The 15141-nt window shown below is 43.2% G+C and overlaps 1 protein-coding gene across 4 annotated transcripts in view; it reads left to right on the forward strand.

The window, feature by feature from the left end:
• Positions 1–439: 439 nt before the first annotated feature.
• Positions 440–15141, forward strand: part of EEF2K (eukaryotic elongation factor 2 kinase) — a 62566-nt gene continuing 47864 nt past the window's right edge. Inside the window, exons 1-2 of one of the 4 annotated variants that reach the window (XM_073542980.1) lie at positions 440–667; positions 12079–12404. In XM_073542980.1, the coding sequence (XP_073399081.1) occupies positions 12159–12404 (246 nt within the window). In that variant the 5' untranslated portion in view covers positions 440–667; positions 12079–12158. The remainder of the gene's footprint in view (positions 668–12078; positions 12405–15141) is intronic. The other 3 variants (XM_073542981.1, XM_073542982.1, XM_073542983.1) reach the window with 3 other exon arrangements.

The following is a 15141-nucleotide window of genomic DNA, read 5'->3' on the forward strand; positions in this document are numbered from 1 at the left end:
TGCACACAGCCTAAGACGGCTTATCCTCTGCAGCATCGGAGGAGCGTGGCGGCAATCAGCAGCTCCACCAAAAAGTTACAAGACCTTTCTTGTTTGGTCTCCGCTGCTACACCACAGCGGTGGCTGGTAACCTTGGCAACGAGCAGTAAACAACAAAATATAAATAATTTTAATAAGAATTACATTGCAAAGTTTGTTTGTTTGTTTTTTTCACAAGCACTTTGCAATTTTACCATTTAAAGACCAAGAATTTGAAACAATCCCTTTTAAATACACTTATACTGTGTCTGAGCCCTGGATTTTTGGAGTTTTCAGGTCTCCTCGCTGACAATGCCTCCTGGCTGCACCGAAGTCACGTGCGAGTCACTGGATGATTGACATGGAAGGTTGAGCCTGCAGGGGGCGGAGTCAGCAGCAGCGGAGGAGTGTCAGCAGCAGTGGAGGAGTGTCAGCAGAGCCTGGGATCTTCCTGTGCTGCTGCTGTGCTGGAGGGGCTTAGTTCAGTGTGAGAGACCACAGAACAGGAGAGAGCTGCTGCTGCCGCCCCTGCCAGCCTTGTGCTCATTCATTGTGTGCCTGCCAGCTGCCCTCCAACACAACCCAGCCTCCAGATCCTGCCTCCTCCAGGCTGTGCAGGAATCTCCAGGGTGTGTGCCATCAGTGCAAGGTAAGAAGGAGCAATGTCTTCTAATGGGCACTGCTGCTTGGCCTTACTACCACAGCCTCATGCCAAGTGCCATGCTGATGACCCCTAGACTATGCTGGCAGGTGACAGATTGCATGGCCTGACCATATGTCATCTTCCATAATCTGTATGATGCTGCATATAGCTATAAATGTGATTTTTCACAGTGCACTCAATATTATTGTATCTAAATAACCCAATACATTCATGCAAAATGTAACAAAAAAAAATGGTAACCTGCCAGTAAATCCTTGGTATATTCCTCAGGAGGCCGCAGGCGTCTGTTATTGTTTTGTTCCTGTATCTATAGACCGGTCAATATTTCCTTTTATGGCTAGGACCAGCTGCAGACAACCACAAGGGTTATTTTTTTCTTCCGCCATAAGCATCGTTTCACTCGATGATTATGATTCTTTATTATATTAGACATTTCTTTTTTTGTTTTACGCTCCCGTCCCCCGTGCGTCGCCTCGCCGCAGCGATGTGTTGTTATTTTTCATGGTGGCGATGGATGGGCACATGGTACAACAGAAGCAAGCATCAGCAGCAGGGTGGCAGTCTTGGGGTTAACTCTTGCTCTACCAGACGAATAGACGACACGAGCTGTCGAAAAAAAAATTTACGGTTCGATTATTGAGTCTTTCTTTACATACGTTTTTGTTTTTCACATCTTATTTCTATCTATGATTTTCATGCATTATTTATTTTTACAAGTGCATTTCTTTTCATAGAGTCTACACCTACAGCGTGCTCTGTTTTGGACAAAAAACAAAAACCCCAAACCACCCCCCTTCCTCCATATTGTCACGTGCAAAAAGGTTGTATTTTTTTTCTGCAAGTGTCAGTGCCGAAACGTGCAACAGCAATCTGCTCTGGTTATTCTGTTTTTGGGGTATTTTGATTTTTTTTTTATGCAGATTTCATGCAGTGTTTATAGTGCAAATACTCTGAGATTCCTCGCTTAAAACTGCAATATTTTTTTTTTTCATGCTCCTCATAGAAGCATATAGGGAAAATACATGCCCATTCGCAGTTCAAAAGCATCTTAAAAAAAAAAAAAAAAAAAAAAAAATCTGCAACAAAAATGCTTAAAAAATGGGTAAACATAAAAATAATGGAATAGAAACAATTAGATCAGATCGCTATGGCATATATTGTTGCGGAAAACATATGGAAATAATGCAGCAATTTTTTTACATGGGTAACTAGCTAAAGGCTTTTTTACACTTGTTTGTTTTTTTTTTTTTCATTTTTTTTCTCGTATAGAAGCCTATGGGTAAACGTTGTTAAAAAAACAAAACAAACAAAAATTACTAGATTCAAAAACGGCCAAAATACAGTTTACAATGCTAATAACTTCAATAAATACGTAAAAAAAGTGTATCTCATACAGGTGGTTTCCATTTTTTTTTTTTATGCACCCATTGAGTTTAAAGGGAACCTGTCAGCAGGATTGTGCATAGTAACCTACAGACAGTGTCAGGTCGGCGCCGTTATACTGATTACAATGATACCTGGTGATTAAATCTGTCTTGTTGTTTCTTAATCTTTATTTTCAGTTTTGTGTTAATGATATGCTCGTGCCCTAAGGCGGGGTTCATGTATGTGGTGCCCTGATTAGGTATTCATAATGCAGACTGCTGATTGGTCACTGATCCCTCTCTGACCTGCCCCATAGTTTACATAATGAATACCAGCACATACTGAATATATATAAAAAAACCCTCTTCTGCAGGTAGGTGCCGGCCGTGGCCCCTGCGCTGCAGCATAAAAAAAAAAAAAGTCACTTTGACAATGGCGCCCAGGGCACCTGCGCAGTAGCAGCTATCGGTTTGTATAGAGATCCGATAGCTGCTGTTGCGCAGGCTGCGCCATCTTGGTGGAGGACATTTTTTTTACTTCTCCAGCAAGATGGCGCCACCTGCGCAACAGCAGCTATCGGATCTCTATACAAACCGATAGCTGCTACTGCGCAGGTGCCCCGGGCGCCATTTTCAAAGTGACTTTTTTTTTTATTTTTTCCTTGCTCAAGTAAATCTGCAAAAGGGATTAAGTGCACAGTAAACTTGTGATTATGCTGCAGTGCAGGGGCCACGGTCGGCACCTACCTGCAGAAGCGTTTTTTTTTTTTTTTTTTCTTCAGTATGTGCTGATATTCATTATGTAAACTATGGGGCCTCTCAGTGAGGGATCAGCAGTCTGCATTATGAATACCTAATCAGAGCACCACATACATGAACCCGCCTTAGGCTGTGTGCACACGCTGCGGATTAGGTGCGGATTTTGTAAAATCCTCAGGTGAAACCGCAGGTCAAGGATTGCTCTGCGGTTTTGCCCTGCGGTTTTCCATCTCCTTAAATGGAGGAGATGGCAAACCGCAGCAGAATCCGCAGAAAGAATTGACATGTCAATTCTTTCTGCGGATTGAAAACCGCAGATAATCCGCTCGGAAAATTCCGCACCGTCTGCATTGCGGTTTTTGATTCCCATAGGGAATCATGGTACTGTACACCCGCAGCGGCCAGAACCGCAGCAAAATCCGCAGCGTGTGCACACAGCCTTAGGGCACGAGCATATCATTAACACAAAACTGAAAATAGAGATTAAGAAACAACAACAAGACGGATTTCATCACCAGGTATCATTGTAATCAGTATAGCGGCGCCGACCTGACACTGTCTGTAGGTTACTGTGCACAGTCCTGCTGACAGGTTCCCTTTAATGGGCGAGTCTTTTCCAAAAATGGATTAGAATAGAGCATGCTGCAATTTTTTATGTTATTTATTTTTTTGGATAGGAGACCATGTGTATAAAACGCTCATGCTGCACTACCCCATCGACTTGCATTGGTTCGTGTGCTGTCCGTATGGTATCCATTTTCCATTTGGACAGTACACAGATGTAAAATAAGAACTATATATATATGTTGAAAACCTATTCTGTGATGCTAGATATCACCTGAGACACATGCAGAGACACAGAGGTACAGTTTGTGGGCACCATATTCTGGATCTGTCTCTGAGTCTCATAGAGAAAGTGACACAGAGAAGCGGCTGCGTGAGCTGCTCATGTAGAAGAGGATTGGAATGGCGCTGGAAACAGACGAAGGCGGGGATATATCTTATGGTGTTATCCAGGACTGTTATTATTTTTGTGTATGGGGCTTTGTAGTTGAAAACTGCCTGTTCTGCACAGAAACGATCTCTGCCTGCTCAGGTGGCAATTTTCTGGGTCCTTTTCACCTCTCATCAACAGTGCAGCTCTTCCTTTTCCGGCCTAACACTGCATCACTGCAGACATTAGGCTGAATGAAAGTCGGCTCCCCGCAGTAAGGCGGCGGGGAGCCGGCTGTTAATCGGCATAACATTGGCAGAGAGATGTTTTATCTACACAACAGATTGGAAAGGAAGGCGCTGCTGTGATGACATGACCACGTCGGCAGGTGTGGGTTGTGATCACTCTGAGCCAGCAGAGGTTAGTTATACAGTTTAGATAGAGGTCTGCCAACAGCTATAACGTCTGACTCCGTCATACACGTGTCCCGGTTAGCCACATCTGGAGGAGGAGATTAGGGGCATGCGGATGCTGTTGCTTCTAAATAAAGAGCAGGGAGTGTTGCCTTTCTGGCATGGTTCCATGTTGGTGAATGAAGCTGCCTTTGGTGATATGCATCCCCTTCTAATTGGGAGTCAGGAGGTGCAGGCTACTGTGCTTGACCGGGTGACACAGAAGTGGCGGAGTATTGATTCTTTAAGATTGCTGTGAAGAAGTGAGCAAAGAGAGGATTGTCCAAACGATCAAAGATTTCCAAAATATGGACGATCCAGTTCCCTGCTGTAGGGCCAAGCGGGGGAGCATAGCAGCTGCAGAGAAGACCCATGGTATTGGGCTTCAGCAGAGAAAGATGGGGCTGCCTGTGTCACAAGGAGACACCAGAGAGAAGGCCATGTCTTGTTTGGTCATTGTCATGCATGTAAACAGTTCATAAAGACTATGTGTTTTTAAGAAGCCATGTTACTGGCAGGTGGAATGGAGCTCATTCTTGTATGTGCGACATGATTGCTTTGGACATAGAGTGTTGCCCGTAGGAAACCAAAGGACTGGTGTTATGAGCTCATTTTCTGCTCCACCAGCTGGGAGTTCTCCTTCCGTTCTCCCTCTGGTAGTGACAGGAGGTAGTGAGGTTAGTTTAATTGGTAATGGTCTGCCTCCTGACGAGGAGGATAGTGATTGGATCTCCGGAGTATCAGACTGGCTATAAGACAGCCAATGCCCTATCCTGTTGCTGGTGATTCAGTCTGTTTCTCAGGTCTTGGACTTCAGCTGTGCTCCAGTCATCTCAAGTTAAGTTTGTTTTTTTGCTAATGTTCACACTTGCTCTCGTTGGTCAACTCAGTTTTTGTGTGGTCAGCCAGCCCGGCTGGGCTGTGCTGAATTTCCACTCTTATTTATCTGTATTTGCCAATTTGCTTTTTTGTCCTTTATTAGATTGGCCTCTTTTTGCTCTGTCTCAGAATATTTCAGAGTGCTGATATTGTGGGAGAAGTCTACTGACTTCAGGGTTAATTTTGTTATCAGAAGCGTTGGACATTATTTTTGGTAGGGTTTTTTGGCAGATTGCAGACAGTATCTTTCCTTTCCTGTCCTTTCAAGTTAGTTTGGCCCCATCGTTTGCTCAGCCTATTTTTCTGCCCGTGTTTGTGTTTTCATCTTGCTTCACCGTCAATACATGTGGGGGGCTGTCTTTCCTTTGGGGTCTGCTCTGGGGAGTTAGATTTCCTCTTTTCTTACTTTAGGCTTATTTAGCTCTCCGGTTGTGACGAGGCGTCCAGGACCACCGTAGGCACACTCCATGACTGCTTCTAGTTATGTGTTAAGATCAGGGCTCTGCAGTCTGCATAGTTACCAACCTCTCTGGTTTTCTGAGACTTAGCGTGTTTTGCTTTTTTCCTCCTCGGTGACCCATTCATAACAGACTGGTTGGTGCCCCCAGTATGGAGCTGTGACTGTCTAACGAAGAAGACGGAGCAAAGTGCGTCCAGAATGGAGCTGGTCGAATGCAAAATCCTCTGTAATAGGATTCTGGGGCAGGTGGTGAGTCCCCATACAAGTTGCTGATTGTGAAGCTCAGCAGTTTTGAGGAGTCTTCCCCCACTGCAATCCCATGGTCTGGTTACTTTACAAGCAGAAGCGGGGATAAGATTTCCCGGCTTGTGTTCTCTTCTATAATCGGCTTCGCTCCAGCTCATGAGTGGAGGGATTGATTCAGATTAATAGGAGTGTATTATGGACCGGCATGGAGAAATCATCTCAAAACGGTGCAGAGGCCTAAAGAGAAGAGGAAAAAAATATCTCTGTACAGTATATGAGTTTGTATTTGTGTTTTATAAAAGTTGGAGCTGTAAACTATTTTACATAGACACCCTGCAGCTCTACACTCCCACATATCACATGCTGAGTGAATAGCTTTCTGGGAGAATTGCCAAGGAATGACTGCGTTATTTTCTAGGTGGCTCTTAAAGTGTACCCTCAGTTATTAAATAAAACACGTGTTTGTAGCTTTAATGCCGATGACTGTGTTATAGTGGATTTGCCCTCAGAGTGCCCTCAATCAAAGGTGCAACTTCCAAACGTTCACTTGATTACATTGGATGTCTGTCCAGCCTGTGAGGTCTGTCAGCACTGTGAGTGCTGGAACTTTCGTTATTTTAGAGTCCAGTTACATATCCGATGGCCCGCGCCTCTGTTGTGCCTGTGTGCAGTATGACGGACAAGAGTGCAGGCATCCGCCACTACTCTCTGTAATCTGTGTCTCACCTGCTGTAGACAGGTTACACCTGCTGTGACGCAGTGGAGAGGAAATAGGACAAGACATTTGGAGGCCAGCTACCAGTTTTGCTATTCGTTACATTACTAATCAGATGAGCGTGAGTTAAAGTGGTTTTTTCATGGAAGAAAGACGAATGGTAAAAGGTAACAAGCAGGACGCCTGCAACATCAGTAAAAGACTAAAGAGGCCCATTCTAGCAGACAAAGAACTGTATTACCCAAAGACATGCATAGAGATAGAAGATGAACATCTGAAGGGCAAGACCAGGAAGGCATACCTAAAGATCCAAGAGATACAATGAATGCTTCAACCAAGAGTGGGAATGTCGAAAGACGAGAAAACCGTATATATAAATGAAATGCATGGGGTCCACTTATCAGACAAAAGACCAATTGAAATGAAAAACCAAAACGTAAAAATGAACCGTTAATAGACATTTTAAAACGTTTTGTGATTGAGATACGTATAGACAAAACCCCTTTTAAAAGCCCATTAGGGGTACTAAAGAAATTAGTGAGGCATATATCGCAGGTGGTCCCTATATGTCTGCACCCTGCCTGACTGCGAAGGTTGGTACCTCAGAAATTCGACTTGGCGCCCCGGCTCAACTTCAGCATTCTCTAAAACACCCTCATCAGACATACATATACACAATCAATGTTAATGGATTCTATTAATAAAGTAATAATAATAATAATAAAGTAGATTCTCGGATTCTGAATATCTGGACTAATAAAGTGCAAATCTTCAAATATCAGAGGAAGAACCATGTGGAGCCCTTAACTCTATTTATCATGTCCATCAGACAAGGCACTAAAGTGCATCTGTGCTTTTGCTATTCTCGCAGCCTTCATGTAGTGGTGTCCTAAACAATGGATAGAACCCTGTGTGCCGCTGCTTCACTTTAAAAGCTGTCTTGCCGTCTAGCACAGTGCATCTGTGCTTGATACATTGCATATGCACAGTGCTTAGAAGCAAACATAACCATATATATTTTGATCCTCCAGCAATCTGAAATGTCCACTACTCAGGACAACCCCTTCTCAATCCATATGTTTTTTTTTTTTTTTACTTTCTAAAATAACCCTTCCTGTACCAGTGTCGTTCCAGTGGTGCAACACTGTCTCTCCCGGCCATCGCGTCGCAGTGTGTGGTCATGTGAACCCTGCAGTAAACCAGCTTCCGCTTCACTCTCCTGCCTTTGGACAAATCGCTTACATCTGTAGGAAGGTAGAGAGCAGCAGCAGCGCTAACTTCCTAATTCCATTGATGTGTCACTTACTGGGCTGCTTGCTGCAATGTCAATAAAATCACCATGCAGATCTCTGAATGCTGAGCTCTGTATAACCACGCCCACACCACTGATTGGTAGCTTTCTGCCTATCAGTGGTGTAGGCATGGTTATATAGAGCTTATGAATATGGAGGACTACATGGCAGCAGGTTTATTAGTCGTCTAGTGATAATCTCTTGCTGATAAAACTGATTTTTTTTTTTTTTTTTTCAAAAACTGCAGCGCGCAGCCCAGTAAGTGACACATCACTGCAATCAGGGTCTTTTTCTCTACATTATGCGGCTCTCAGATTAGATGGCAAAAACCTGCTGGCAGATTCCCTTTCAATCGTCTCCATGTAATATTGAATAGGTGCCGTTGTGTCACACGGCGTGTCCCCTGCAGAGGCCTCCTGGAGCTTTCATCAGTCAGACCCTTGGCTGCATTTTGGAAGGATTTTGTGCAGTTGCATCACCCCTAATGGCTTTCTAGATTACAGCTGCCATCTCCGTATCGTATGCATTATGTAATATTATTCTCAAGCTGTTGGGGAAAAAAACAAATCCCAAATCTATGCAGCAGAGGTCTATAATTGGCCATTGCGAGCCACTCTCTAAGGGTTTGCATTGTGGCGGCTGCAGGCCAGCACCGGCCATGAATGGCCTTTGTAAATCACTGGCGCAGATCAATAGTGATTGTGTTGCTGTGCATTAGTGAATAAGAGGCTGACGCTGCTCCCCTTACTAATCCGCCATGACGCTTACATCAAGGATGCAGACCTGTTATCTGGTAGAAGTAAATGATTTCCAGAAGTTGCACTGCCTTTATGATAATTAGCTTTATGTATGGATATTGAGATCTTTCATATTGACCCATCGGCAATATTCATGGTTTGTTACCAATCCGAACACCTCCCCATCAGGGCCGATATCTAGCAGGTAAAATATTTACTTATCACTCCTTTCCCACCACTAATTTGTGGATTGTTAGTCGTTTCTATAAGAATTAAATATTTTTTTTTACGGAATACCTCTTTTTTGCGAACCTTTACGTTTTGGATTATTTCATATAGTTCAAGATACGTGCCCTCTTCTTGATAACCATCCGTATCAGGTGGTAAAATAGATGTGACTGCTTTTTCCGGAAGGCTTTTCAGAAGTCTCATTATCATCACAGGCTGGGTTACAATGTCGGGTAACACCTCTGTACAGAAGGAGCTCTCCAGCAGGGCAGAAATTTGTCATCATGTTGCAAAGATGTTCGATCAGATTGAGATCTGAAGAATGTGAAGGCCAAGTCATCATCTTCAACTTTTTGTCACGTCCCTCAAACCTTTCCTGAATAATTTTTTGGGCTGTGGCAGGGGCATTACCCTGCTATAAAAGGATTAGGTCTGGACAAGGTTTACATAGGAGGTAAGTGGTCTATGGTCCAGTGTTGATGCTCACTCGCCCATCGTAGGCTCATTCGGAGGTGGACATTGGTCACTTTGCTAGATCTGCAGCAACGTCACCCCTTATGGAGGCGATACGGTGTTTTGTGCCACTTTCTATCACAGCCAGGCCAGCTCCATCTTTTTCAGGAATTTGAGGCATCGCCTCTACGGGAGTCGCTCCAGATGTGCTAGCCTTTATTTCTAACAAGGAGTCTCGGACACTCATGAGCCGCGCAGATCGTTGCGCTCGCTCGCTTCTCCGGCTTCCAACACACTGACGCCAAGGTCTGACCGCTCGCTTTCTGGTTACGGACTGTCATGGAGTTTAAACCGTCAAGTGACCGATTTATGAACCTATCCAAAGAGGAAGCAAGATGGCGCCCCGGTATATAATTTACCGCTTGACGGATAACTCTCGAAGAGCGCGCTGACTTATTACACCTTCACAATAGGACCTATTACATGACAATGCCGCTGAATTATTTACAGGAGGTTGTTTTGTACCCGTTTAATTGTCTTTTGCCCAACAAAATGTCCTTCTCTAGGTTTTAATTGCCGTCTCGTGCCCCAAAAAAAAAACAAAAAAAAAAACAGACAGCGCTCATCTTGGCGTGGTGCCAACTAGTTTCTATTATGAGACTGAAAATGGTTTCCTTTCATGTTGGTATCTGGTTTAGAGCCACTTACACTGGTTTATGAGCGATTCCTACCCTAATCTGTTATCCGGATCACTTTATCAGCGATTCTACAATAGGACCATAGAATGAAAAACCATATAACACGTTGTCTGCAGCTTGCAGTATGAAACAGCCCCTGTGCCACAGCTTTTGCAGAATACAGACTACCAAAGGTGGCACATGTATTCTGATAATAGGGAGGTTGCAGTGATTTGGGTTTATTTTTTGCCACTCCCATGTTTTATTGTAACGAGCGACAGTTCTGCCAAAGGCTTTATGGTGACACATAGGGTCCCTTGCATTGACAGGTGACTGTATGTTCCATAATTGGTGGTGTGTATGTGTTAGTAAACCTGCTTCCATGTAATCAACCATTTTCAAAAGCTCTGCCGGGACCACTGATTGGCAGCTTTTTGCCTATGCACAGCAAGCTTCCAATCGGTGATGTCGGTGGGGTTATGCAGTGTTCAGCATTCAGAGAACTGCTAGATCAACAGCAGATAAAACAGAGATTTTGATCAAACCTGCAGCAAGCAGCCTAGTAAGTGATACATCACTGGAATCGGGGTCTCTGCCCCTATATCGTGCTGCTGCTTTTAGATTGGGTAGTAAAAACCTGCTGACAGATTCCCTTTAAGCAGCTAGTCTGGTATCTTCGGACAATAACCATTCACTTGAGCACAGCGTGTACTCGGTCGTTCTGCATTACACACATTCATCTTGTATTTCATTATGGAAAGAGGCTTTTCTGGGACGACCAGGTCAGCGACGCTCACTGCACACATAATCATAGAAAAGTACATTATAATGAAAAGTCGTCCAGAAGGATTATCAGATATATAGAGGATTTGAGTAGAATATAACACTGGCTACAGATTATTTTTTTGTGCTTCTTTACTATATAGGGGGCCCCATCTCATAGTTAATTATCCATTCACCTATGAATAGTCTTCGGCCATATTAAAAAATTTGTGTTTCGCTGTTGAGTTCGGGTAAGTAGACCCGTGGCCGGACCGTACATCGGACGTGGATGTGTGATTCTAGGCTAGACTCCAAGCCAATATTGTCTCGTAGAAGGGAGGATACAAACAGGTGGTTCTCTATTCATTTGATTAAGTTACCTATATTGTGTCCCTTTACACCCTGTTGATGTTAGTTTATATGCAATTTTTTTTTGGAATTATAATTGTACTCATTTGCTAAAGTGGGCGATTAACTGTAGATGGGTGGTAGAGGCCTTGTTCACACTTATAATAGAACCAAGCTTAAGATTTAGTCTAGTTCATTTCATAGTAATTTACTTTTTTGTTTAAAGGGGTTATCAGGGACTTTTTTTAAAACATTTTTTTACCCCCTCTGGGGCTAAGACCTTCTCGGCAGTTAGTTGCTAATTACCTGTCAGTTCTGCCCTGTGACAGTCTCTCTCCTGGCTTGGGTTGTGATTCTCCTGCTTCCTTTGATATCACATCGGAAGAGCAGCTCTTTTTCTCCCGCTTTGCTGTATCGACAGAGCGCCAATTCCGAAGGGAGCTACGCCCCTTCGACAGTACAGAGCAAAAGACAAAAAGCTGCTCTGTCAACGGGACGCCACAGGAAGAAGGAAGGGTCCTGACCACTTTACCTATCAGTTCTGCCCTGAGACGATCTTTCCGGCCCTGAGACGATCTTTCCTGGCTCGGGTTGCGATTCTCCTGCTTCCTGTGATATCACGTTGGAAGAGCAGCTCTTTTTCTCCTGCTTTGCTCCATCGACAGGGTGCCCCTTCGACAGTGCAGAGCAAAAGAGAAGAAGCTGCTCTGTCAACGGGACATCACCGGAAGAAGGAACGGTCCTGACCACTCTGAGCTGGAAGAGATCATCGTAGGGTAGAACAGGCAGGTGGTTAGCAACTACCTGACAAAGTTCTAAGCTCCATAGGGAAAAAGAAACAAAATTCATGGATAACCCCTTTTAAGGCAACCTCCTGTAGGAAGCAAATAGAGGAACTGGACTGGACCTCTAGTGCCACCCGTCTGGTGGGACGCAATGTACAAGTATGTAGGCATATTCCTATATGCATGGAATGTAGACAATACAGTACCCGTCACCATAGTTTAGCATCATAACTGGTGGATAAATGACCCCTGGCTTGTGCTGGTGTCACATTTTGAGTGGTCATGTTTTCGTATGTTCCTTGTAGGCCCTCTTCTGAATGCTCGTCTACAGCAGCAGTCTGGCTATTTCGGTCATTCAGCGAATAATCCCTGCTACCTGGCAAACATGGCAGAGGAAGACCTTATCTTCAGAATGGAGGGTCTGGATAACGCCCACATACTGAAGGATCACTGCTCAGATTGCAACAAGGCTGAAAGTGACGAGGAAGATAACTACTATATCTGTCCCATCACAGATGATGTGTCATCTCAACATGTGGCAAAGACGAAAAAGACTCGCCTCTTTAGTAGCCTGACCAAGGAAGCCGAATATGGGAGCAGCTCATCGCCCAGGAACTCCTTCAGCTTCAGGGTGTGTAATAATTTACTATTTGTATGTGTTCAATTGTTATTATAAGGAAGGGTGACTGTAATTTAGACCGGACCTGCCACTTGTCATATGTGTGTCTTGTACCTGATGATGATGCCGCTGTTTTCCAGAATCTCCTTTTAGTTTTCGTCTTGTTCTTGTGCCTTTCTGTTCCTGTGATATAATTTATCTTCCTTCATGATGATCACACCCCTTTGGCTAATGAGAAAAAACCTAAGGTAAAAGCAAAATGAGCAAATACCCTGCAGTAAGTAAATAAATAGCAATAGTCCATGAAAATCACATAGGGTACTTTTGATTAAAAAAAAAAGTAAAAGCCATCCCACCACGTAAGGGTGATCCTATTTTTGATGTTCCTAACCTCTACTATTAAAACTCTGTCATTTTTGAAATGATGTAATGTGAAGGGCTAAGGAGGACTGAGACCTGGCTAATTTACACCCAGCTATGGGTTCTACATGATTGTAATGTCCAGTTCAAAGAAAAGGGAGGCCACAGCTTTATTTGTACATAGTTTACTAAAGGTTCGGTCTGTTCCGATTTGGGTCACCTTGATGTTGTGGGATAGCTTTTAAAGTTCTTTTTTTTTTTTTTTTTTTTTTTTATCAAAATTATGTTAATGAAGTACCTTATGTTATTTTCGTGCACTATTGCACCTTTTTTTCAGAGTTATAATTGTACTCATTTGCTAAAGAAGTAGGGGGCTTAACTGTAGATGGGTGATATAAAACATAAAATCCTGTGTAATACAATGTACACATCTAGCGCTTATTTTCTCCTTAGATATTTGTTTATATAGGTTTTAGCTGATGACGTTAGCCAATACCTGTATTTGCGCGGCGCATTGATTGCAATAGATTTGCCTCTGTGGTTAAATAATGTGTGGTGCTCTGCATGTGCTGAGCTGCATGCTATACTAATAGCCTGGGGATGGTGATCACCTTATTACTGGTAGCAACCTGCAAAGACAACAAAGGATCCGACGAAAGTGAATTCTGTCTGATTTAATTTTTATGATTTCCCAAAATTAAAAGTCCTTATCTTGCATGACATTCCCGTAAAACGGATACAGGCAGTCATCACCGAGGATGTAGATGCTCTAATCTGATGAATGTAGGCTCCAGGCCATAGACCATCGGTGACCCTCGCTGTGACGGAGAGCAGAGGCTCTCTGTACGTTGTCTACATGTCTCGTTGTCGGAGCTGCCCACCGCTTACATGGCACGTAGACTCCTAATACTAGATCAGGAGCCATTTTTTTTCTCTCCATTTTTAAGATCACCATGTTTAGACTGATATGCTGCACTGTTTAGGCGTCTGAGCCTTATCATGCCTGTGAGTTTCAGGGGCAAGTCCCTAAAAAAAAGGGGAAAAAAATTATATAATATAATATTATATTTTATATATTTTATTAGAAAAATTGGCAGAATTTCCCTTGGCACCCATGTCGGCTGATTGGCAGATGCAGACTATTTTATGACGGCTCCTATCCACAAACAGAAACGGATATTGACATATTGGTAAATTCCAATAATATTGCAATATAGAATCATAGAGTCGTAGAGTTGGAAGGGACCTCCTGGGCCATCTGGTCCAACCCCCTGCTCAAAGCAGGATTCGCTAAATCATCCCAGTCAGATGTCTGTCCAGCCTCTGTTTGAAGACTTCCATTGAAGGAGAACTCACCACTTCTCGTGGCAGCTTGTTCCACTCATTGATCACTCTGTCAAAAAGTTTTTTCTATTATCTAATCTGTGTCTCCTCCCATTCAGTTTCATCCCATTGCTTCTAGTCTTTCCTTGTGCAAATGAGAATAAAGTTGATCCTTCTACAATGTGACAGCCCTTTAGATATTTGTAGACAGCTATTAAGTCTCCTCTCAGTCTTTGCTTTTGCAAACTAAACAATCCCAAATCCTGCAACCTTTCCTCATAAGACAGGGTTTGCAGACCGGTCACTATTCTGGTTGCTCTTTTCTGAACTTGCTCCAGTTTGTTGATGTCTTTTTTAAAATGTGGTGCCCAAAACTGGACACACTATTCCAGATGAGGTCTGACCAAAGAGGAGTAGAGGGAAATAATGACTTCACGTGATCTAGACTGTATGCTTCTGTTAATACATCCTAGAATTGCATTTGCCTTTTTTGCTTCTGCATCACACTGTTGACTCATATTCAGTCTGTGATCTATTAGTATACCCAAATCTTTTTCACATGTGCTGTTGCTAAGGCCTATTCCTCCCATTCTGTATATGCTTTTTTCATTTTTATTGCCCAGATGTAGTACTTTGCATTTTTCCCTGTTAAAAACCATTCTGTTAGTTGCTGCCCACTTCTCCAGTTTATTTATATCTTTTTGAATCCTCTCTCTCTCTTCTCTAGTATTAGCTATCCCTCCTAGCTTTGTGTCATCAGCAAATTTAATCAGTTTACCCTCAATTCCTTCATCTAAATCGTTGATAAAGATGTTGAACAATACAGGGCCCAGGACAGAGCCCTGTGGTACCCCACTTGAGGCATTCTTACAACTGGATGTGCAGCCATTTACGACCACTCTTTGGGTCCGATCACTAAGCCAGTTATGAATCCACCTAACAGTTGCCTTGTCCATTCCATACTTAGTCATTTTTTCAATAAGGATTGTATGAGAGACTTTGTCAAATGCTTTGCTGAAGTCAAGATATACTATATCTACAGCATTTCCTTGATCCACCCAATCAG

Source organism: Dendrobates tinctorius, unplaced genomic scaffold, assembly GCF_039654945.1.
Source record: "Dendrobates tinctorius isolate UK_male_01 unplaced genomic scaffold, ASM3965494v1 ptg000129l, whole genome shotgun sequence".
Lineage (NCBI taxonomy): Eukaryota > Metazoa > Chordata > Amphibia > Anura > Dendrobatidae > Dendrobates > Dendrobates tinctorius.